This window comes from Sparus aurata, chromosome 21, assembly GCF_900880675.1.
Source record: "Sparus aurata chromosome 21, fSpaAur1.1, whole genome shotgun sequence".
NCBI lineage: Eukaryota > Metazoa > Chordata > Actinopteri > Spariformes > Sparidae > Sparus > Sparus aurata.
The window spans coordinates 9,055,481-9,078,964 of NC_044207.1; the positions used below are offsets into that span (position 1 = coordinate 9,055,481).

General features: G+C 44.2%; 1 protein-coding gene across 1 annotated transcript; it reads left to right on the top strand.

The window, feature by feature from the left end:
- The first annotated feature begins 157 nt into the window (after window positions 1–157).
- Window positions 158–15,802, top strand: acin1a (apoptotic chromatin condensation inducer 1a). Its single transcript, XM_030403578.1, has 18 exons — window positions 158–362; window positions 2,033–2,098; window positions 2,276–2,387; window positions 2,549–2,604; window positions 2,804–5,758; window positions 6,211–6,354; window positions 6,561–6,646; window positions 9,090–9,147; window positions 11,209–11,248; window positions 11,499–11,641; window positions 11,773–11,913; window positions 12,053–12,248; window positions 12,611–12,756; window positions 13,234–13,341; window positions 13,461–13,568; window positions 13,652–13,958; window positions 14,260–14,360; window positions 14,474–15,802. The coding sequence occupies exons 1-18, from the start codon at window positions 225–227 to the stop codon at window positions 14,807–14,809; spliced, it is 5,241 nt and encodes a 1,746-aa protein (XP_030259438.1). The 5' UTR covers window positions 158–224; the 3' UTR covers window positions 14,810–15,802.
- Window positions 15,803–23,484: the final 7,682 nt, after the last annotated feature.

Genomic DNA, 23,484 nt, shown 5'->3' on the forward strand with positions numbered 1-23,484 from the left:
ATTTGTTGTTGAACAAAAAAAATATATGAAAATAATTATTTTGTACAATATGTTCAATAAAAATATGTAACGACACTGGAAGTGTATTTTACTTGTTCTCGGCTTTACATATCGAGAAACGTGTAATTTATTTGATATTTGATTAGGGGGAAGTCGTCGACGATGACGCTGGGTGGAGGAAGGCGTTGCTCGTCGCTCTCGCTGGGAACTGAGAGGAACGGAAAATGGCGGATCTCGAAGACGTTACCCTGGACGGGAGACCGCTCCAGTCTCTTCGAGTAGCGGATTTAAAAGCTGCTCTTGAGGAGAGAGGACTCTCGAAAAGCGGACAGAAGAATGCACTCATTAAAAGACTCAAAGGGGTGAGTTCCGCGGCGAAATACCGGACCACGGTTGCTGCGAGCTAGCGTTAACGATGAGACGGGCTGATGCTCTCTCGAGGGCCGACAACTGAGTATCGTTACTGCCGAGCAGCGTAGTAGAGTTGCCGAGGTTAACGACTACTAATTAGCTGGAAAGGGCCTTTAATTGCACCGACCTCTAGTGTTGCAGTTTTTTCGCCTTGCAGAAGTAAGCCAACCGTAGCTAGGCCTGGAGTTCAGTAAACTTAGTGGCTAATCCTAAAGTGTGTGTGTCGGGGTGATGTTGTCCTGTTAGCTCGTTAGCTCCTTGGCTAACGCATTGACTTGAGCAATGGCCTGGCTTGTTGCCGTGTATAGTTACTATTAACGGTGTCTGTCACAAGCACTTTGTGTGCATGAGTTTAGGCCTGAGGTAAACGTTAACGTAACTGTGTATTTAGTACCACGGCTGCCTTAGTGCAGCTGACTCGGAATTTCAATTTTACGTCAATGCAATATATTTGAATGGACAGTGTTCACAGTGTTCCGCCAAAATCAGGAATACTTTTCCCGAAAGTGTGTCTCAGGCCCAAGAGCTGCTAGTTTGTTTACATTGCGACAAGTATTCAACCTTATCAACCCCGCCATGAATCTTGGGTCAGTATTTACTTCCTTTTTTTTTTTACTGGTTTGTCCGGTTAATTACCATTTGTTCGCTGAATTGCGCCATGTAAGCAGTATACAAGGTGTTGACATTCGCATTTCCATGTTAAATCCTTATTGTTCCAGTGAAGCCTTGTGTCCCCCTGACCTCTCATGTGAGATATAAACGATGTCTTAATCAGTAATAACTTGCAACTAACTATTAGCTATGTTATCTGTTGCCAGATTTTAGCAACCTAAATATCCCTCTGAAGTTTTCAAAATCTGAAGTTTTCATTGCACAGTTGGATACAATTGAGGCCTATCAGCACCAAAAATAAGCCACTGACCTCCAACAGTCACACTATCCTTTTAGGTTATATTTGATATCACATGTGTTGTTTGCTTTCACTGCTTATCATTGCCTAAGATATTGAAGATTATACCATTGTTGGACAACTCACACATTTATTGTGTGTGCGTGCACTATGATCAAATACAAGGATGCTGCACAACTGACATTTGAGTGTCAGGGCAGCGATGGATGAAAACATTGAAGACTTAAATTTAAAAGGTGTAACATTTAAACCATGTTAGGTCCAGCAGCTTCTGCTTGCATCTCTGTCCACATTATTCTCAGTGTGGTCTGCTTTCCACCACAGCCTGTGAGTTGCTTTTCAGACCAGGGTCCAATTGAGTCTTATTATTCTTGCTGCATGACTTGTTTCCTTCTGACTAGAGAAGTCTACCCTCCCACTGTCTTTGTCCTTTCAGTATTAAGTTGCTCGCAATTGTAATTTGTATCTAAGGTAAAATTCTCCATACCTACAAGTATAAAGCAAGTGAGTGAAGGACATATGTCCCATTTATGTTGACACAAAGGGGCTTGAAGTTATCAAAAGATGGAAATATTGGCAGACATAATGAAAACTATTACTGAACATACTTGCACACACGAGGTTGTCATAAAGCACCAGTGCAACCTTTTAACAGCTCTGGAAAATACTTGCCAGTTATTGCGTTGATGAATAGTCTCATCTTTACAACAGGCTCTCATGCTGGAGAACCTGCAGAGGACCTCCACGGCTCATGTTGGACTCCAACCAAACTCACAGGTGAGTGTCACAAAGATGCTTTAATTTCAATAGCTGAAGCCTCTTATTATGTAATGCCCTTTTTAAGTATAAATGTCAATTTGAACATTAACACAATTGTCATTGATGTTCACAAAATGAATGCACAATTGGCCATGAAGGATTGCATCCTATTTTAAATGGTCTCTCTGTATTTAGATTGGTGAGGAAATGAGCCAGAACAGCTTCATCAAGCAGTATCTAGCTAAACAACAAGAGCTCCTGAGGCAGCGTCTGGAGAGAGAGGCTCGTGAAGCATATGAAACAAATGGTAAGTGTTGGTAGTATAGGTTGACCAATAACCAGTTTGGTGGATTAATTAGCGCTGTTGGTTGGTAGAATCCTCCAATGCAACCTAGTATATTAATGTACACTCCTCTATCATTGGAATTTCCATTTGTGTAATTTTATTTATTTGTCTTTGGTGAACAGATCAAGAGGACCACTCGGAAGTTAATAACAGTACCTCCTGCCCTCCTCAAGCCCAGGTCAGACATTACTTTCTTTTCTTACCTATTGCCTTTGGTCATATTTTCAATCTTTTTGTCTGGAGATTCTCCGTGCTCCAAAAGATGTTGCACATTTAGAAGGAACTTGCTGGTAAGAATGGTGCCAGATCTTTTACATGAAAGAAATGGGTACAATGCTCTGACAAAATAAAGCTCACCTCTTTTCTGTCCTTATCAGGATGTTGCACCAGCACTGGCTGAGCAGCACAAGCCACCCGGCCCCTCTGGTGGAGAGGGATTGTTTGGTGCAGGCAATGAGGGAGAGGCTGACAGGAACCAGGAGGCTAACGTGTCCGGTCCTCCTGCTTCTGGCTCCGTAGCCATGCGTGTACCTGGTAGTGAGCAGCGGCCAGAAAGGGGTTCCGCATCCAACGAAGTCGCAGCTGACAGCGATGATGAGGATAGTGATGATGCCGAGGAGGATGGTGACGATGATGATTGGGACAGCAGTGCCCGGAGGAGAAACCTCAGAGAGCCGGCCAGAGCTCCCACAACCAGAGAGAGGTCTGGAGCATCCTGTCAACCCCAACAGCAACACATGCCTTCCCTTCTGTCCCCTCAACTCCGCCAGCCAACACCTCCACCCTCCCCACCTCCAGAGTTATCTTTCCCCTTGCCTGACACCCCTAAACAGAGTCCCCCTAGTCCAGATGTAGCCCCAGCTAGGCATTCACCCAGCTCTTCCAGCTCTGGTTCCTCAAGCAGTGGCAGCCGCAGTAGTAGCCCAGAACCACAGAGAAGTGGACATGCTGAGCGCAAGCCTGGCCCACTGACCCTACTGGCACGTAAGATGGCATCAGAAGGGGCTTTCTCAGGAGCAGGCTGGCATGGTGGTGATGGGGAAGGTGATAGGCAGGATAGCAGCTCTCCCTCAGCCACATCATTTCCTGGCAGAGGGCCTCCAGAGGGTCTGGTATCTGCTATCACTCACACAGCCAACACTGCAGGCCATGTGCCATTTTCCATGATTCCAGGCACCAACCAGGGTGTCGCAGGAGCACATCCGGCCCATATTCAAGTACCTGCGAGTGTGCTCAAGGCAACTGCAACAGAAGAGAGGGACAGAAAGAGGGACAATGAGATAGAAAGAGAAAAGGCCCTAGAGCTAGAAAGGCAAGAAAAGCAGAGAAAACTTGAGGAAGAGCGAGAAAGAGCTCTTGCTCTGGAGAGAGAGGAAAGAGAGAGAGCTCTGGAAAAAGAAAGAATTGAAAGACAGCAGGCCATAGAAAGAGAAGAACGAGAAAAGGCTTTGCAGCAGGAGAGGGAACTTGCTCTAGAACGAGAGAGACAGGAGAGGGAAAGAGCTTTGGCGAAAGAAAGGGAAGAGCGAGAGCAAGCCTTAGCACGTGAGAGGGCCCTGGAGCTTGAGAGACAGAGGGAGCTGGAGAGGAAGAGGGCTCTGGAGCAAGAACGTCTGCAGAAAGAAAAGGAGGAGAGGGAGAAGCGAGAGCGAGAAGAACTGGAGAGAGTGATGGAGCAGGAAAGGAAGGAGAGAGAAAGGGCTCTTGAGCAAGAGAGGTTGGAGAGGGAAAGAGCTCTGGAGGCTGAGAGAAGGGAGAAGGAGAGGATTGAGAGAGAAAGGGCTTTGGAGCAGGAACGGTTGGAAAGGGAAAGGTTAGAGAGGGTAAGGTTAGAGCAGGAAAGAATAGAAAGAGAGAAAGCTATGGAGCAAGAACGACTAGAAAGGCAGAGGGCTGTAGAGCAAGAGAGACTAGAAAGGGAGAGAGCCCTGGAGCAGGAGAGACTAGAAAAGGAGAGAGCCCAAGAAAGAGAGAGACTAGAAAGGGAGAGAGCTCTGGAGCAAGAGAGACTAGAAAGAGAAAGGGCTCTGGAGCAAGAGAGACTAGAAAGAGAAAGAGCCCTGGAGCAAGAGAGAATAGAAAAAGAGAAAGCCATAGAGCGAGAAAGACTGGAACGAGAGAGAATAGAAAGAGAAAAAGCTTTAGAAAAAGAAAAGTTGGAGAGGGAGAGAGCCCTAGAACAAGAGAGGTTAGAGCATGAGCGGAGGGAAAAGGAGAGAATTGAGAGAGAGAAGGCATTGGAGCAGGCACGGATAGAGAGGGAGGCCTTGGAACGAGAGAGGGAGGAGAGAGAAGCAGCTTTGGAGAAGGAGAGGATTGAGAAGGAAAGGGCAGAGAAGGAGATGAAAGAGAGACTGGAAAGGGAGAAAGAGCAGGAGAAACTTGAAAGGGAGCTAGCCTTGGAGAAGGAGAGGAAGGAGAAGGAGAGGGCTCTCGAACATGAACGGTTAGAGAAGGAGAAAGCCATGCAGAAGGAGAAGGAGGAGCAGGAGATGGCTCAGGAGAAAGAGAGGGCTAGGATGGCTGAAAAAGAGAGGGAGAGTCACCTCCCTCCATCCAAACGTGGCCGTGAGATTGGTCTCACTCCCCTGCCCACTCCTCCCCTCCTTTCTACAGGCCCTGGTAGAAAGTCATCGACGGATGCAGGAGAGCAGGAAGATGTCCATGCTCCAATGTCCCGGATTGAAGCAACAGAAACCGGCACTCCCATGTCACCGACGCCTCAGTCCTCATTCAAGAAGTTCAGGTTCTTACGAGACTCCCAAAATCAGCCTCAATCTTCCTCCACCTCCATGGTTATCAAGCGACCCCGTAACTTCTCTGATACCCCCCAGCCTCAGGCGTCACCTATCTCCACCCCCACCAATGTTGGGGGACAACAGCAGGAAAGACACCAGCCCTCCACTGAGGAAGGTCCGCAGAAGCAGACAAAACAGGAGGTTGTGGCTGGGCTGCAAGGATCTGTGGGGACTCAGTCTGAGAAGGACACCCCTGTTGGCATAGCAGTGGTCCAGAGCCCTAAAAAAGATAGGACCACAAACCTTCTATCACCTGACAAAGAAAAAGCAGATCCAGTGAAGACAGAACAGGTTTCAAAGGAATCAAACAAAAAAGCGACAGAAGTGGATGAAAGCCAGGGTCCTTCAAGCCCAGCGGATGCTGCACAGAGAAGGGGAAGAGATGCAAAGAGGGATGAAAAACAAGCAAGACGAAGATCAACTTCTAATGACTCCTCTTCATCAGAATCAGATTCTGGGTCCTCATCATCTCGCTCCTCTGGCTCATCTACATCTTCTCAGGAGAAAACCTCCCCCATGTCAAGAGGTAGAAGGGTAAGTGGTCTAATAAGAACCTCTCTCTGTCCCTGACAAACAGCACTGCCTTTGATCATGTAGGCATGGTGTGAGTGTTTTCAGTGCTGGTGAAGATTGCTAACATGCAATAATGGTTAGTATTTCTATAAAGATGGTTGCAACATTTCAGGGGTAAAATGCAAAGGTGACAGCCAACAAAGAGTGGATAGAACAGACTGATATTGTTTCATTTTCCACAGCAAATGTTTGAGACCAAAATATGGTCAGATTGAATGGTTAGATTAAGCATTTATTATTATTTTAGTTTGGTTTGTATTTATCTAAAAAACTTATCCTGGTAGTACATTTTACAAGTTTAACATAAGGTCAGAGTAAAACTGAGCAATGCTAGTGTTTTCAGTAAACAAAAATAATTATTTTTTTTTAATTCCCAGGTCATAAAATGTTTCTCTCTTGTCTGCCTCTTTTAGGAAGGGAAACCTGAAAGAGATGCATCACCACTGCACAGGGTGACACTTGAGGCTCAGGCTAAGAGTTCAAAGGAAACTCCAAAAGCCTCTCCTCACAAAAGAGAGATGCTTGTAGAGAAAAGTGAAACAAATGCTTACCCCAAGGTCAGTAACTCAAAAGTAGACACACAACATCTGTGACAACTATGTGTATCTTGTATCTCAATTCCCAAGAATAAAGATTTAGACAAATCGCCAGATGGCTGTATTTCTAGCCTTTATTTTATATCAACTACTAAAACAAGTTTGAAATATGGTACAGTATATTCTTTTGCATCTTATTTAATTTCCTGCCCTTTTTAAATCCCCAGAAACCGCTTATTGAAGCACCAACCACGGAGGAGACGCAAAGGAAGAGAAAGGACAGCGAGGGAGAGGAGGAAAAGGACAAACAAAGGTCTGCTTCTAAGTCTTGGTCTTCTGAAACTCATTCTATATCAGGGCTTTCCACAAGGGCATGGTATAGGGATGTCAGTTTTTGTAATATCTTTTAGAAAAACAAAAAATGACATGCAAGTGTCCCACCGGAGTTGACTCCTACAATGTTTTGGCACTGTGAACACAGACACAACACACAGCCATTGAGGGCATTGACATACTGAGGAGAAACTAGACAATGTCTGAGGTGAAGCCCTGTTTGTTCATATGAAAGTTTCTCAGTGGTGCACATGGCCAAAAAAATTCTGACTTCCTGGGTCTAAAGTTACCCGTATGCTCACCTTCTCCAACTAGGCTATCTTGATGCTGGTTAGTGCCTACATCTGTATCCGCTGGTCCTTATTTAGTTGTAAATGAACCTTGAATAAGAGAGTGCCATCACCCCAATGTAATGCATTGAGTGTTGGGTTTTTATCATACATATAACTTCTTTTGTCAGACACAGAACAACCCTGAAAGGGTTGGGAAGCAAACAAGACACTGACGCACCAAGAGATGCACTAACCAGCTAGGTTAGCAGGATAAACGGAGAGATTCAACACAAAATAATAACATCAGCTTAACTTTCCTGTTATTTGCTGTGCAGTGCATTCTTGTTGTATGTTTTCTACCTTTTGAGCAGAGGTACTTCTTCAAGTCTGCATGCTGTAAACAGGGTGTCTAACAATTGTCAAAAAAGATTCTGTTGAATTTAACAACATAGCCAATGCTGTGCGTGGTGAACCATTGCAGCCAATACATCTGACCTTAGATGAATTGCACCAGCCTATCCTTGTGGTTATAAAAGACACTCGAGCTTTAACAGTGCTTTTCTTTAATTTAGCTGGTCAACAGCAAATCTTAACATATCAACATGAAATGTTATGGCACCCCCTTGACACTAACATTATAGCACTAGTTAAAGTAAAAATACATGTTGATTGACATTTTTTTTCCACATTAAAAAATCCGTAAAAACATGAAACAAAAACCCCCCATTGGTAGTCGAGGCACAGTTCTGGACGCCACAGTATTTATCGTTTTCCCATAAAAGCGCTTCGGAGTGTGACAATGTTTAAATCATTTTGCGGGTATTTGGCTGATGTCAAAAAACGCTTTGTAAGCTCACTTGATCATTGCCATCACATCATATGCTCCCACTCCATTGGAGCCCGAGGATTTGTATGCCTGTGAATGTGAATACAATCCAGCGGTGAGAAAAAAAAAGGTGCCATAAAAGATGCGGGGTATTGAATTTCCCATCAGGCGATTGATGAGACTGCCTTGAAGCCGGTGTGGCTGAGAAGATGCGGGTCCTTTTTATACACGATCGTTTTTTTCATTCGTTGCAACATGGCTGTGTTCCGTCGATGGCTTTAGCTGCCGATGCCGGCCTATGGTGTTACCATACATCGGCTCAGCTAAACGGCAGGCGAGGGTCTGTCCGTCGCAGGTTTCGGTTGACAGCCGGTACGGACATGAACGCGTTCAGAGAGGAGTAGTCTCTGGTGAGAGGAAAGGTAGGAGGGAGGGGAGAGAGGGCTCTCGCTGCGACGCAGTCGTTTTAGAAGCAGCCGTAGCCTGTAAGCTGCGTTTTAACCGAGTACACTTCGTCTCTTTGCTGTGAAGTTCCCCCCAAGTTAATGTAAGTGGGAATGAGTGGACGTGTTCGCGTGTGCGCGCATGAGGATGACATGAGAACGTGAGGCGCGCGCTCGTTTGTCAGGTATTGTGTCGCTGTGGTTGAGCGTTTGCTTGTGTGTGAGCGGACTGGGCACGTCTGAAGGAGGACTGCGGTGGCTCTGCATTCATTCACTGCTCTCCTCGGCTCAGGTCTTTGAGCCCCGTTAACAAATTAAGAGCAACATATTTGTTTAATGGCAGAGTGACTGTGGTCAGCAGAGTGAGATGCTTTTAGGCGCAGCTATTTTAGCATCTCTAGGTGATGATTGTGTATCTCAGTAGAGTAGTTTCAGCTGCTGAGATTGTTTAATAGGTTTTTAATGCCACTTTGTCTGTTCACGGCTCAATGATTTCATATATAAATGTTAGATGTAGTTACAAAAATAGATCAGTGCTCTTGCATGCTTAGCCCATTTAACTATATGTCACCTGTGCCTCATATAATTGCTAATAAATAAATAATTAAATACCCATATTTTGACAGAGCTTATACATTTATATTCTCATATCTTTAAATTATTTACTAATCTGACTTATTTTAAATGGTATTGATATAATAACCATTTCATATTTTTCCATTGCTACTTGTTAACTATGCTTTTTTGCTGCTGTTATGCCTTGACATTTTTTTTTAGTCAATACCTGATTTCAATAATTAATTCCATTTTTTTTTCTCCATCCTAATCGTTTGCTCTATGTTCCCTCTTTTCCTGCTGATATCTGATCTTCACATGATACAGGCAGGTGAAGGAGACTACCATGGCAGAGCCAGAGAAGGTTCCAGAGACCAGCGAGGAGGTAAGGCACCTGGAGAACCAGGAATCATCCTGGTCCTCAAAGCTGTTGGTGCGGAGGACTTTGATGGATGAACCCATTTGAGCCGTTATAGTTGAATTTCTGTGATATGTGCAGTTTTATTAATCTCAGTATTTACCGTATACACAGTATATTGTCTGTCTATATTCTTTGTAGGAATTATTTTCTTTACATTTAAAAAATACTTCCCCTAGATGACCTACTGAGCCCTTTTCACAAATGATAGAATGTGTTTTGGAAATTACATTTGTTAATTTGGCTGTTTTGTAAAACCTTTGTTGGTGCTGTCATAGGCAGAAACGGCAAGGTTATTTTCTCACTGTGGCTGATATTTAAACCCCAAATGATTGCTTTGTTATAAAGGTGCTCATGCCTCTTCCATTGCCCCTTTTGGTACCTGCATACTACCTCTGCCACTACTACTACTACTACTTCTACTACTACTGCTACTGCTGCACCTGTTCCACTGTCCCCAAGAACCCAGAGTTGACCACAGATAAGCCCCCAAGGCTGCACTGCAGAGGGACACCCCTGGCAACAAAGGCTGCCTCATTTTCATGGATATGGCTTTCAAGAGCTATTGATTGGACCAGAAGATTTAAAGAAGGGGTTGGCTAGTCAATGTAGCCCAACTCTCTTAGCCTTTCATCCACTAATCTGGCCATGTGCCCTTACAATCAACACAGAGAAGAGACGAGAAAGGATGTGTGCTCACATCAAGTCATGGCTGCTGTGAAACCCTCTCAACAACTTGAGTAGTTAAAAGATTGTTTCACTTCAAGACATTTTTAACCGGCATGCAAAGAAATCTGGGATATTATGGACACACCATTTAATGTGGCTGGTGAACTGTATCATGCTTGACAAAGGACATTTTGGATTTTGTTAATCTCTTGGAATGGGATTCAGATTACTCCAGCAAACACCCGTATTGGATATTGAATGCTTTTTCAAAGAGGCGAAAGCTTTTATCTGGACACAATGGCTTTGACTTTTTCTATTTGAACTGAAGAAGGACTTACCATTTGGGTCCCTTTCTACAACAGCCATCATCAGATTTTTGCTTCTTTGTGACTCTGTGTATGAACTTACTGTGCCCCAAACACAAGTGAACACTAAAATGAAAATCCTGGATTTGTGTGCACAGTGACTGTTGACAACATTCAACATCTGGTCTCCAGCTCATTGGACTCATTGTTATAAGAGTCTGCCACATTTTTCAAAGGACTAATGCCAGAAACACCTGAGGATGACTGCTTTGGCTAAATGCCTTTCAAAGCCCCTTAACGAACTATCGAAACCATCCTGCCAGCCAACCAGCTTTCAGATTTCCATCCAAACATCTCAGCCACCTTTGATTGGACCCTTGTTGCCTAGATACAGTACATGCAGTCGTGATTGGGCCATATCCAAACCAGTAAGGATCAGGTGTCAGTGGTACCAGGGAATAAGTAGACGTTTATTCACTGTTATATTTCATGTTTAGTTCAGTCATACTCTCTGTAGTCATTGCTGGGAGAAGCAGATTTTTTTATTTCAAAAATATTATATTTGTGGCTACTGCAGTTTAATCAAAGGGTTCTAAATGTCTGGTTTATGACATTTAATCTTTGCTGGTGATTACTTCTGTGAAACTGATTGGAGTTGGGGAGTTGTCTCCTCAGAAAAAAAAGTTCTAAAATAACATTTTAGGGCTGGAATTTAAACTGCAGTATTTTCACCAGATCCCTGTTTGTGTGATAGAGACTGCAACTACAGTTTACTCTTCAAAAGCAATAGGCGTAGAACATGAAGTAATTGTGAATGGTATGCTTATGATTACCAGTACAGAACTAAACACATCTCGGTGCCATTCAGTAGACTTGACTTTGAAAACAACTATGCACAGCAGTTTCTATCATTCACTCTCCCAGTCCCTACTTGTCCTCCTATTATTGTTCCTCTTTTCCTCTAACCTGTCCTTGACCATTCGTCTCCACCCATAGTGTCTGCCTCTCACGTCTCCCATGTATCTTTGGTTGTTTTTATCTCCTTGTGTTTCAGACACCAAAGGCCTTCTCAGCTCGTAAGATCTCTCTTAGCAGTGAGTACACCCTCCAGACTTACTGTCCACTTTACCAGCATTTATGTTGTATCATTAATTCATAGTATATATATTAATGACATTGTAAGTCTAGGCTTGTGAGGCAATAGGCAATAGAAAATTGGATTCATGATCATGATGATCTGTATTTCAAAAATAGTTGTCCTGTACACTGTTGTGTGCATGGATTAGTGATGTCATGGATGCTTATACTGAATATGACATAGGACTTTTTTTCTTGTCTTACCAGGCAGTAAATTGTCCCCAGGCACTGGAAGTGCAGAGGGCGAGCAGGAGTCTGGAGCTGCAGCAGGTCGCAAGAGGAGGTGGGGCTCCAGCACAGCTGTCACTGCCAAGAAACCCTCCATCAGCATCACCACAGATTCACTTAAGGTATTTGCAGCAGAGTAAAAATGATACTATGTTGTGGATGTTAGTAATGCTCATACTTTATGCCTCCATCTTTTAAGATAAATATAGCAGGCCGATTTATCTTGTGTATAATCTTTGTTCTTCGCCCTCAGTCCCTGATCCCAGACATCCGGCCACTTGGCCAGGAGGCAGTAGTGGACCTGCACCCGGAGGAAGCTGTCCTGTCTGGGGCTGAGGATGAAGACAGGGAGCGCTCAGACCAGGACCTTCAGATCCGACGCACTGTCACACAGGTTGGTATACAACTCTTAACTGTTTCACAGAAATGACAGGTACTTTCTTTAATGTGAAATGTAAATTGCTCCTCATGAAAGCCTGAGGTTACACAGATATTATAGTCAGGAATTGCTGATGCCTTTCTTCTTATTGCAGGTGGTGCACTCTGAGAGTCAGGAGAATGGACAAAAGGAGGCAAAGAGGAGTAGACATGAGGAGTTGGAGGAGGATGATCTGCGGGCCGACGGAGAGAGGACAAGGGAGCATGAAGAAAAATTGGACACCTCATTTTCTGGAGCCATGGAAACCCAGTCTCCATCAGATACCAGCCATGATGTAGAAATTAACACTGGTATGAATCTGTCACAACTTGGTCATTATCTATTGAAACTGTCAAATTTAATTCCTTAAATTTCACTTAAAAGTGGTTTTAACTGTAAGTCTGTAGTTTGTCATTCTTTTTTAATTACACACTAATAGGCAATACATAATATACATACTGTACATGTTGTATTTAAATGCAGTTTTCGCCAGTGATAAAGAAAACGGGACTTGATTTTGGGATGATAAAAAAAAAAAAAAAAGTTGAGAATTGATGAGTTTTTACATTATAAGATATGTAATATAACAAAATATATGATATATCATATATAATGTCTAGTAATGGAGATGCCATGTTGACTGTTTGTCCTCCCCCCCCCTTTGTTCCCCTAGTGAGCCCTGGCGACACCCTCATTCGTCGCTCTATCAGCCAGCAGAAGACCGGAGTTTCCATCACAATCGATGACCCTGTTCGCACAGCAAGGCAACCCTCACCACCCCGTGGCAAAGTCTCCAATATTGTTCACATTAGCAACCTGGTGAGAGAACACTGCAAACTGTACATTATTATTAACATCGATACTAAATAAATGCAGCACAGATAGAAAAAGACAGCCAACCATTGGTGTAACCGACGGAAATGCTGATTATTTTTGGAGCTGTTGCCTCTGATTGCAGGCATATGCCTATAAACTCAGACCCAGCTCTATATACTGAAGAAACAAGCATGTTTTATGCTGGTTTAAGGCAAATGCCACATTGCCAACTTGGCAACGCACTTGTCACAGTACATTAGTCATATTGATATCATTCCAGTTTTTCACTACAGTTTCATGTGTTTATCTGTAGAATATGCATTTGAGCAGCAGCAGTTCAGCGATGCAGTGTGGATCGGGCATTAGATACTTTTTGTTTCATCTTTTAATTATTATCAATAAATCTTGTGGACAGACAGAAATCAATCAAGTATGTAGTTTGTGAGTGTGTCATGATCATTGCTCTGTAATATCTTGTAGGTAAGGCCGTTCACTCTAGGGCAGCTTAAGGAACTGCTCAGTAGAACTGGTACCCTGGTGGAGGAGGGCTTCTGGATCGACAAAATCAAGTCTCACTGCTATGTCACAGTGAGTTATCATGAGCATGTATTTTCTTTGATATTTTTGAATGTCATTGTACCAGACTGTTTCTGACCTGTGAAAGATTCTTCTGTTTCACGTGGAGCTGTCCTCTTCTCTGTGTTTAGTACTGTAGCTCAGATGAAGCAGTCGCTACACGGGCAGCTCTTCATGGAGTGAAATGGCCTCAGAGCAACCCAAAAGTCCTTAGAGTAGACTTCTGCCAGCAGGATGAGGTAAGACCCTATTGTTATCAGTCTGTTTTCTCTTACACCTGCACAGTTTAGCCATCTGTAGCCTGAGAATCTCTGTTTTGTAGCTGGACTTCCACAAAGGCTTGGGTGCAGCTGACAGACCTGGAGCAGAGGAGCAGGGCCCTGGCTCCGGACGCGGTCGAGCATCGGGCCTGCCCTCCCTCCTACAAGAGCGTGACCAGTGGGCCGAGCGAGAGCGCGAGATGGAGCGCCGGGAGAAGGCCAGAGCTGAGCGTGAGTGGGATCGTGATAAGGTTAAGGAGTTCGGAAAACCTGGAGAGGAGAAGGAAGGTGGTCCCCGGAGGTCACGCTCCAGAGAGAGACGACGCAAAGAGAGGGGGAAGAGTAAGGAGAAGAAGACTGAGAAGAAAGGTAAGAGATGCACACGAGATGTAGACTGTATTCACTTTCAGTAAACAATAATTTTGTTCAATACTGAGAAGGGTCAAAACAATTGGTCTTTAAATTGATGGATATTTTGATGATGTGTTGTTTTATAATTGATTCATTCAATCATTTGTTTTTCTTTTTTAAAGCAGAAATGCTAAACAATCATTAGTTCCACCTTCTAGATTTTGTAAGGATTAAAAATATGTGATAGTAATTTGAATGTTTGGTATGATAAATAAAAACTGGAGTAATCGTTGTATCCTTAATATAATGCTTTTTTCAGACAAAGCTGCAGAGGATCCTCCTGCAAAGCTTCTTGATGATCTGTTCCGCAAAACTAAAGCAGCTCCTTGCATATACTGGCTTCCACTTACAGAAGAACAAGTGAGACATGAACCTGTTCATAATCTGTAGTTGCTGCTTTAAATTGCATAACTTTGAAGTACGTGGCCTAGATGTCTAATTTAAGTCTTACTATGTGTCTCTTTTAATTTTAGTTTGTTCAGCGGGAAGCTGCCAGAGCAGAACGGACGAAGGAGCGTGAGAAACGGAGGAAGGAGCAAGAAGAGGAGGAGGAGAAAAAAAGGGAAGAGGAGCGCAAGGAGAGGATGAAGGCAGGAAGCGGCGCAGCTGGGGAGCGAAGTGAGGGTGAGAAGGACAAGGACAGAGAAAGAGAGAGGGACAGAGACAGAGACCGAGGTAGAGACAGGGACAGGGAGCGGGAGAGGGACAACGACAAACGCAGGGATGGCTACCGTAGGCCGGGGGGGAGCGGGGCAGGCGGTAGCCGACGCTCACGTAGCCGCAGTGACCCGCGAGAAAGGCGGCGTTAATGGCCAATCAACTGATGGAACTGTCCTAGAGATCACCCTCTTCCATTTGCCTTTCACTACATGTACTTTGTTACAACTAAGACCCAACAGAGGACCAACTGATGTCGTCACCATCTACCATCTCTCAAATTGTCACCTTTTTTAAAGCACATCTACACCTACACACAGTCATGCTTAAAGGGGACCATGATTTTTTGCAGTGTTGTTTCCCAGAGTGCTGTACGTTTCGCTCCTGTCAAGGTTTGATATATTTTCTTTATATGTTTGCCTCTCTTTTTTTCCTTGGTTTTTTGTCTTGACGGCATAGCAGTATGGCACGCTGGGTAATTTTAACGTTCAACGTTCCCCATGTGCCCCAAGTGTAGGTGCCAATTATGATTTGCTATCATTCGTTGTCACTTCTGTGTTTCAACAGCTCTGCTGTTTGGATGAGGAAACCTTTTGTTGCTGCATGTAGTCCAAGGCTCTCCTTGCCAGGCCTGCCTAAAGAGAAAACTCGACCTTGTGTGCAGAGGCTTGCATAAATCTAAAAAATATTGGAATACGTGTATTTGGCATTTTGTACAGACATATAAAATAACTAAAAATTTAAATAGACAATTATTGAGGCAGCTCTGGGCTATTTTTGGACAGGTGTGTAAAAACTACTAAGGCAATGCAGTGTTCTCTCCCTTAATTTAGTTATGAGATGAGATGATTCTCTGGGGGGGAGGGAAACTATGTCTGTCACACCAGACACAAGTTATGATTATGTCCTCATCATTGATTCTCTTCCTCCTCCCTCCTCTTCCTCAAGTTCTCTTACCCTGTAGCATCAATACAGGCACAAGAGGCGACGTTGCATTATGACTTTTCTCACCAATGGTTTTAATATTGTTTTTTAATCATTATTTTATCATTTTAGTACCAAGCTTTGTTTTTCGTTTTTTTAATTTCTTCTTTGAGTACGCCTATCAGTGGTGAATGTACAAATAATAAAAATTGAAATTTGAATTATTGTGACTTTTCTTTTCCGCTCTCTATTCAGATAGGGTTTGTCATGTAATCTTTTCATTGCTCCTGGGAATGATGGCTCAAAAAGGTAACGCCTTACTAGTTACTGGGAATAGTTTGGGTTCAAACTAAAGAAGGTTAAGTCTTGGGAGAAAAATGTGCGGTTACACTCGGAGTCCACAAGGTGTCAGCCACACCACATTACGACCTAGGTCAGTCATAGCATTGACACAAGGAGAATGACTTGAGGCAGTCAAGTTGCAGCTAAAAATATAAAAGAAGAGAATGCAACCGTAAGAATGCGCTGATGTGCAATTAACTTCTACTCTTACTCTGTTGATATTGGAAAATCCACCTTTCCCACAATGCAATGTCAAGGTGATGTCCAATGACACCTTTCATTTAACATCAATCCTAATCATGTGGTTTTCCTCCAAGTTGGGAGTGTTTACCCTCTGTACCATCTATCTCAGTGTTACCCGCCCGTCCCCTCTCAATCTGCTGTAAATCATGTATTTGCCCTCTTCTGTTCTCGTGTTCCATCTCTCCGGTCTTGACGTTCATCCTGCAGAGCTCAGCAGTGCTCCTATGTAATTACAGCCCTATGGTCGCTGAGCATAACATTTTTCTGCCCTGATGCAACTCTGTGTGTCTGGACTCTGTGAGGACCAGTGAATCCTTCACCCTGGCATCTCTCTGGCAGCTCCAAGAACAGATTTTTAACTGAAGCAGCCTAGTTGGAACGAGTGCTGGCGATTTTTGTCTTTCATCGCGAATGACCCCTTTATCTTATCATGCAGAGGATACTTTTGTGTGTGTCAGATTGTGCATTGGGTTGTGCCAGGCAGCTGGTGGTTTTGAAGATAAGCTGAACATTAGGGCAAAGTGATTATGTGTTGGCCAAATGGAGAGTTGGAAGGTCGTTTCTTTTGAGTTTCTGGATAGATTGTGTTAGAGTAAAAAGCAGGATGGGGTGGAGGGAAGGCAAGCTAATGATATTCTCATTAAGCCTACAATATTGAGACAATTAGTTTGTGCAAAGAAATGACGTTTCTTTTTTTTCTGTGCATAAAGAAACGACAACATAAAGGCCTGTGGGTGGCCCTAAAAGAGAAACTCATGGCATGTCTTAACTGGATTGAACGTTATCCCCTGGGGAACATGAATGTACCTGGAACCCAGCAAATAAGTTTTGATACATGTATACACTAAAGATTTTACTCAAACCTGTATTGATAAGATTGTTATGCATGTGCGCTGGGGATAGCACCGTCCTGAGTGGTACATCTGTTCGTCCCAACATGTGAATGCAGTATCTCAGGGACGCCATCATCTTTAGGTATATCTCCCTCTGGTGACACAGAAGTGGCGTCAGTTGCAAATATCAAAGACATTTAAGACAACATTCATGAGAACGACAAAAAAAAAACCCAGCAACCTTAACATAAAGTGAGCAAATCTAATACGGTCAAGTCAAATCAGGACCACCTGAGCTGTCTTTATATAGGGAACTGTAAATTGAGACACAAGATGGTTGGTTACACAGGACCATCTGGGAAGTCGTCCTTGGAAACTGTTTGGAAAAGGGCAGTCGCTTTCAAACAGCAAGTGGATGAACCATCTGTCAGTCACAATCTATCACAGGCAAACTTTAACCAATCAGATCATCAATAGGAGAGCGCTACCACTGGTGCATGTGGGTAAATCAAACTTTCGGATCAGGAGAAGAGCGAAAACATCTTTTCCATAAACCACGCCTGTAGCAGCCAGTAATTCCTCATAGGACGATGATTGGTTGAGCCACTGTGGTTCGGCCACAAGCCAGTAGCTCGAAGCCTGGCAAGATGTATTGTGAGATCACCAATAATGTGATCTCCCCAGAGGTGTCACCAGCGAGAACTCCTATATCTGTCCAAACTCCAGGCACTGCTAAGAACAGTCTTTGTATTATGAATACTTATGTCCTAAAAACACAACTTTCAAAACTGACAACTGCAGCTTTGCTCCAGGATGAGCAGAGTTCTGTCAGTCCAGCTCTCTGGAATGCCACATTTGGGATAAATCATTCTCAGCAAATCTAAAATGAAACAGCTGGACAGCCCTGTGTTCACAGATGTAGAGATGACTCAGAACAATGTTTTCTACGGTTGTGAGTCTTTTACAGGACCAATCGTGACAGCTGCAGGACCACAACGGACCACCTGTGTCTGGTGTAGAGCTCGGGTTGATGGTAGAGACCTCCGTGACCAGCCAGTCAGCTGAGAAAGGCCACTCCTATGCCGATGAGTGGGCAGTAAAAACAATATGTTTTCGCTCTGTAAGCAGCACCCCCCCCCCCCCCACCACCACCACCTCCCAGCCCTCCCTCCTTCAGTGTAACCACATAGGTCTTTGTGTCCAGCACTGTTAGGAACTCAACTTAGAGGCCCACTAAGCTCCGCTTTCAAAGGCAACCTCTGATGTGGCCTTTCAGATCTCTGCATGTCTCACTGACTTTCCTCTTACTCTCCTCCCGAATTAGAGTTTTTCTTTCTCGCTCGGTGTCCTATTTACCCATGGTTAGCCTGAGCAGTGTGGGCCTTGTACATTTCCTTTCAATCTATGAATGAAGGGAATCTGGCACACATCAAGAAAACATATGCGAGAAGAGTTTGGAGAGATGATAAACAACAGCAATATCTTGACAGTCTTGCCACTCCTTGAAGTTCAAGCTTCCCTTGATATGCACACACCCTTCCCCCCCCCTCCTCTTTCAGTCCTCCCCTCCCCTCCCCCCTTCCTCTTCTTTGTGATGACATGTATGTGCTTATGGAAACCAGATGTGGCCTGTTGCGATGGAAGCGGCGGTGAGAGGGGGAGAAATACCAAGCAAGGAGGTTGGATGATACTTCATTAACAGACTGCAGGAGATGTGGCGGAGGGTGAGGAGGGGGGAATAATTTGGGGGGGGTCTCAAGAGTTCAGACCGTGACTGTACATATATTTAGATGTCCGATGAAATGTGCCCACCATCCCGAGCAGGCCCTGAGTGAAGCAGGGGGGTTTCCTTGCGGATATGGCTGGGTCAGGACAAGGGTAGCTGGGCTTGGAGAGCCTGAATCAGCATCTCCCACGATTGAGGTGTTTTTTCTGCATGGGCTCGGGAAACCACGCCATGTGAGACAGGGGTTTGGAGGAAAAAAAGCCCCCTTAAGAAGCTAAAATGTCAATCTTTCAACTTCCCTGCACCTGTATTCTTTTCACCCACACAATACCTCTCTGGGCCGCTTAAAAGAGACTGCTCCCGCCGCACCACACCCAATTCAAAGTGCAGACATTGTGCTAAGCTTAACAAAAAAAAAAAAAGCAGGCACGTACAGCAGCTTTAAACTGATAGCTTTAAGCCGATTCAGCACTGAGGGGGCAGACACTGGCAAAACTGCACCGCTAAGAAAGATCATAAACCGAGCAGTTGGTGAAATACACAGTGCAACAGCTGAAGCTGAGATTGGGACGTCTAGGGCGCACAGAAAAGTTATGTTCAACTAATGGGGAAAGATATTTTCCATGCATAGCTCCGTGTGGAGCTAAATGGAATAATAAGATGCAGACATAACGGAAAAAAGTATTAACATATTGATCCCCCTCTTACACCAGCAGTGTGTTTGTGTGTGTGTGTGAGAGAGAGAGAGGTTGTAGCAACTACTCTTGCACCCACACGTAGTGCAAAGTACTGTGTTAAATGTCCAAACTACTTTTGTATCTTATTGTGATACTTTGAAGAAGAAAGCAACCGCATGGAGAGAAAAACCTCTGAGGTGCGATATACCTTTTTACAGATTTTTGCCCTTTCATAACAGTAATTAATAACTTTGACCATGTCAGACAATTTGAAGGCCTGGTGTTGTGCTGGTCGGCTCACTGTCATCTCCTCCTGAGGCACTTTAAGGCAACGTGATCATCAGTGTTATTGCTTACGCCTGGGCTTTTCCTGCTATGATGCAACAGAGTATCTGATGGGTCTGTAATCAGGGTCAGGAATGTCTGTAATGTCAGGTGTTCACTGTCCTCACTGTGTTGGGCCAGCACGGATCAAATCTTCTTTCACTTCACTCAGTAGGGCACATATCTCTGCCAAGACCCGACAGTCCACTTTAATTCAGTCAAGCCTAATCCAGCATCAAATTGTGCTCACTAATGGAAACCAGCCACCTAAATCCACCATTATTATCATTATTTCCTGAGAAATTCAGAAAAAGAAAGCGAGAAAAAGTTCCTGGAAACTAATATGGTCTGTTCTGGGCCGAGACCTCATCCTCCCATCATCTCTCCATCCTGACTCAAGTTTCGTGGAAATCTGTTCCACAGTTTTTGTGTCATCCTGCAGGAGAAACCAACCAACCAGCAAACAAACAGACCAAATCAGCCAAATGTTAACGCTAACATGCTCACAATGCCTACGCTAATATGCCGATGTTCAGCAGGTAAAATTAATACAATGCTCGTCATATTAGTCTGGGTGTTAGCATGCTAGAAAATACATGAATTAGCATCAAACACAATGTACAACTGACGCAACGAAGATGATGATGGTTCGAGATGAAAAGTTAAGAGTGTCACAATTCATCCTGAGGGGAACGTGATATGTTGGTGCTGAATTTCAGTCAGAAAGTCAGAAGGTCATAAGTCGCAGTGAAATGTACCAATGCCATGACGGATGTATGGCGCCAGAGGGAAAGTCAGGACAGGATGGACAAAGTCATTACTTTACGTTGTCGTTCTGTGAAATTAACACAAAATTACAAAAGAAAAAAATCGTGGGAGTTCATAAAATAGTTAATAGCTATAAAATTCTGACCAAGGTGGTTGACAGACCATCGGATGAAAACTGCCTCCCCCAGAGCCAGAAGTGCAGAATCATCTAGTAAATTTTTTATTTTTTTTTTTTAATCTGTCTCCCACAAGTTTCTCAAAGTTATGAGAGTGCCTTGCTATGTTGCAGAATTCCCCCCTTTAAGGAGTGATGAGCCAGCAGACCGCCGTATTTGTACATTAAAACTGTGGCCTGATGGCGGCACTCCACATAGGCCAGAGGGTCCCTAAAAAAGAAAAATGATATCTGTTGATGAGCACAAAACACGCAAAGCAAGTTTCACGTGAGGCCGTCCCATTTGTTCACAGTTAAACAAAAGGCGAGCGCATCACCTCTGCTTTTTGGTGGTGGAAGTGAACGCTGCATTAGGGTTAAAGCTCTTTACATCCAATCTGTGTGTGTGTGTGTGTGTGTGTGTGTGTGTGTGTGTGTGTGTGTGTGTGGGCATAAGAGACGAAGACTCCAGAGAGAAACCGTGCGTTCATGTTCGCCGTATTAGCGCTGGGTGCAGGATGTGGCACAGCTTTTTAACTGATGCAAATGAAAACCATGTGTAACCTATATAGCCACTCACCAGTTCCCTTAAGAAATGCCCCCTTCCGTCATACCACATCCTTGTTACCAGGCAGAACGCGACACTAACCGTTCTCTGTTAATCATTCATTCTCCTTTAATGGGAAAGTTACCCAGCCTGCGCTCTGAGGTTGGTCATGCAATTACAGTATGATGTGCCTCTTGGCTATTATGAGGCACAATAGCCAAGAGCAGGATTTCCCCTGTTTGGAAGTTTCCATTCATCAGCCCGCAGGCTACACACAGGCCAGCTGAAACACAGGAAGTGTCCAGAAAGAGAAAGACAGACACATAAAAGGAGCTCGTTAATGAGTTTGATGTGGACAGAGAGATGAGATAAGGAGATTAGTGGATGGGATGTGAGGCACTTGGCACTGAGGGGGAGCAGCTTTTGCAGAAAGCGGACAGTAGCGCTGGAATCAGGGCTCGAAACGACCTTTTCAGTTATCTGGGTGAAATGTGAGAGCCGGAGGAGTGGAGGTGGCTGGAGGAGGCCGGGGAACTGTGGCGTGGTCTTTTGTCGGGCTTTTGTTAAAAAGGAGTGAGTCATTTCGCAGACAGCGAAGAAAAGCGCTCCGGTTACACAGAGAGGAGAAAAGAGAGGACTGTGGGGAAGAATTGTGCTGAGGCGATTCTTTTTCCTCGCTCTGCAGAATCAGCTGGGGAAGGCAGAAAACATCAAGTAGTGACCCGCAGCTAAATGCCTCACTTGTGTGCGGGTCAAAGGGACGGTTTGAGCGAGGAAAGCTTCATGCACGAGTATAGAAACAAGAAACACAGTAAAAGCTGCTGAGAGAGAAGACTCCGGCAACACACAACCCTTTTCTTTCCTGACACATCGTTTTTTTTGTGACCGTGATGTCGACAAAAAAAAAAAAAAAAAACAATTAAACAGATCCAAACCGACTCCCATCCCCCACCTCCTCACTGCCATGTCCCGCTGTGTGTCTGGCCTACATGATGCAGTTGGAATTCCAGATGTTGCTCATGGAATTCTGCTCCATCTCTGGCCTCCAAATGTGACTTAACCCTACTCACTCCTCCTCCTCCTTCCCCCCCCCAGAAAGCCTCGTGACTCCTCTCCCCAGTCCAAGCTCTTCAAAACACTGCAGCAAAGTGGAGACGAATGGGCGCCCTAAATCTTTTTCGGCACAATAGGAAAATACCTCATCATTGTAATTGCATAAAGCCCTGTTGCTGTAATCATAACATATCACAGAGTCCCGACCCCCACCCACGCTCTCTCTCTCTCTCACAATCAGTCGTCTCTACAGCGAGTCCGATGGCTGTGTGGCAGTTGTTCATTAGCACGATCATTAAGAGGTGGGGAGACGCCCAAGTTTGCTGTTTGAGCTTTTATTGGCACATTTTTGGATGGGAGTGTGCGCACAAACGCAGCGCATAACACACAAATAAAGGCATTTATGGCCGTGCAAAACATGCATGAGAGCATGTTTGTGTTGCTGTTCTTGTGAGGACCTGCACTGGCTCACTAAACCTCTGCACAGCTTATCAAATCCCTAAATCCAAACCCCGAGTCTCAAAGGAAAAGGCCATGTCCTCGACTTTGCATTTCTTTTCCTCGTATTTCTACTTTTATAATGGATTTTTGGTCCTCTGGAGTCTGAAACACACACACACACACACACACACACTCTCTCTCTCTGTCTTTCTCTAACTGTATAGCCGAGATATGTTTTCCTGCTGTGCAGCAACGGCTTCACACAATCGTCTTCATTCCTGTTTCTACTTAAGCTTTGGATCCATTCCGCGTTTTCCGACCCAGTTTCTGGACTGCCAGTTTCCGAGCCCCAGTAACGCAGAGTGGTGCAGTCGGGGAGCAAGAAACCTGGAGGTCCAGGAAAGACAAGACGGAGGAGCAGCGTGATCGATATGAGAGGTAAAGAGTCCAGGTAAGAGCTGGATGATAGGACAGCAGCTGGACCTAAGTTGGAATATTACCGCAGTAAAACAGTTGAGGGGGTCCAATTCAGCTAAAAAAAAAAAAAGAAAAAAAAAAAAGCTAACACAAAGGTGGCAGAAAGGGAGGAGGATTAAGTGAGTGATTTACTAAGTGAAAATCAAAGCACAGAAAGCCTTTTGAAATTACTTTATTTAGTGAGAAAAGCTTTAAAATATAAGTGAGAACACACACAGAGAATCTCATTGAGGAAGCGAGATCATTATCATTACTATCATTATCACTAGTATCATTATCATTGTTGTTAAACTGCTTGTAACCCCTGACTAGTAATGT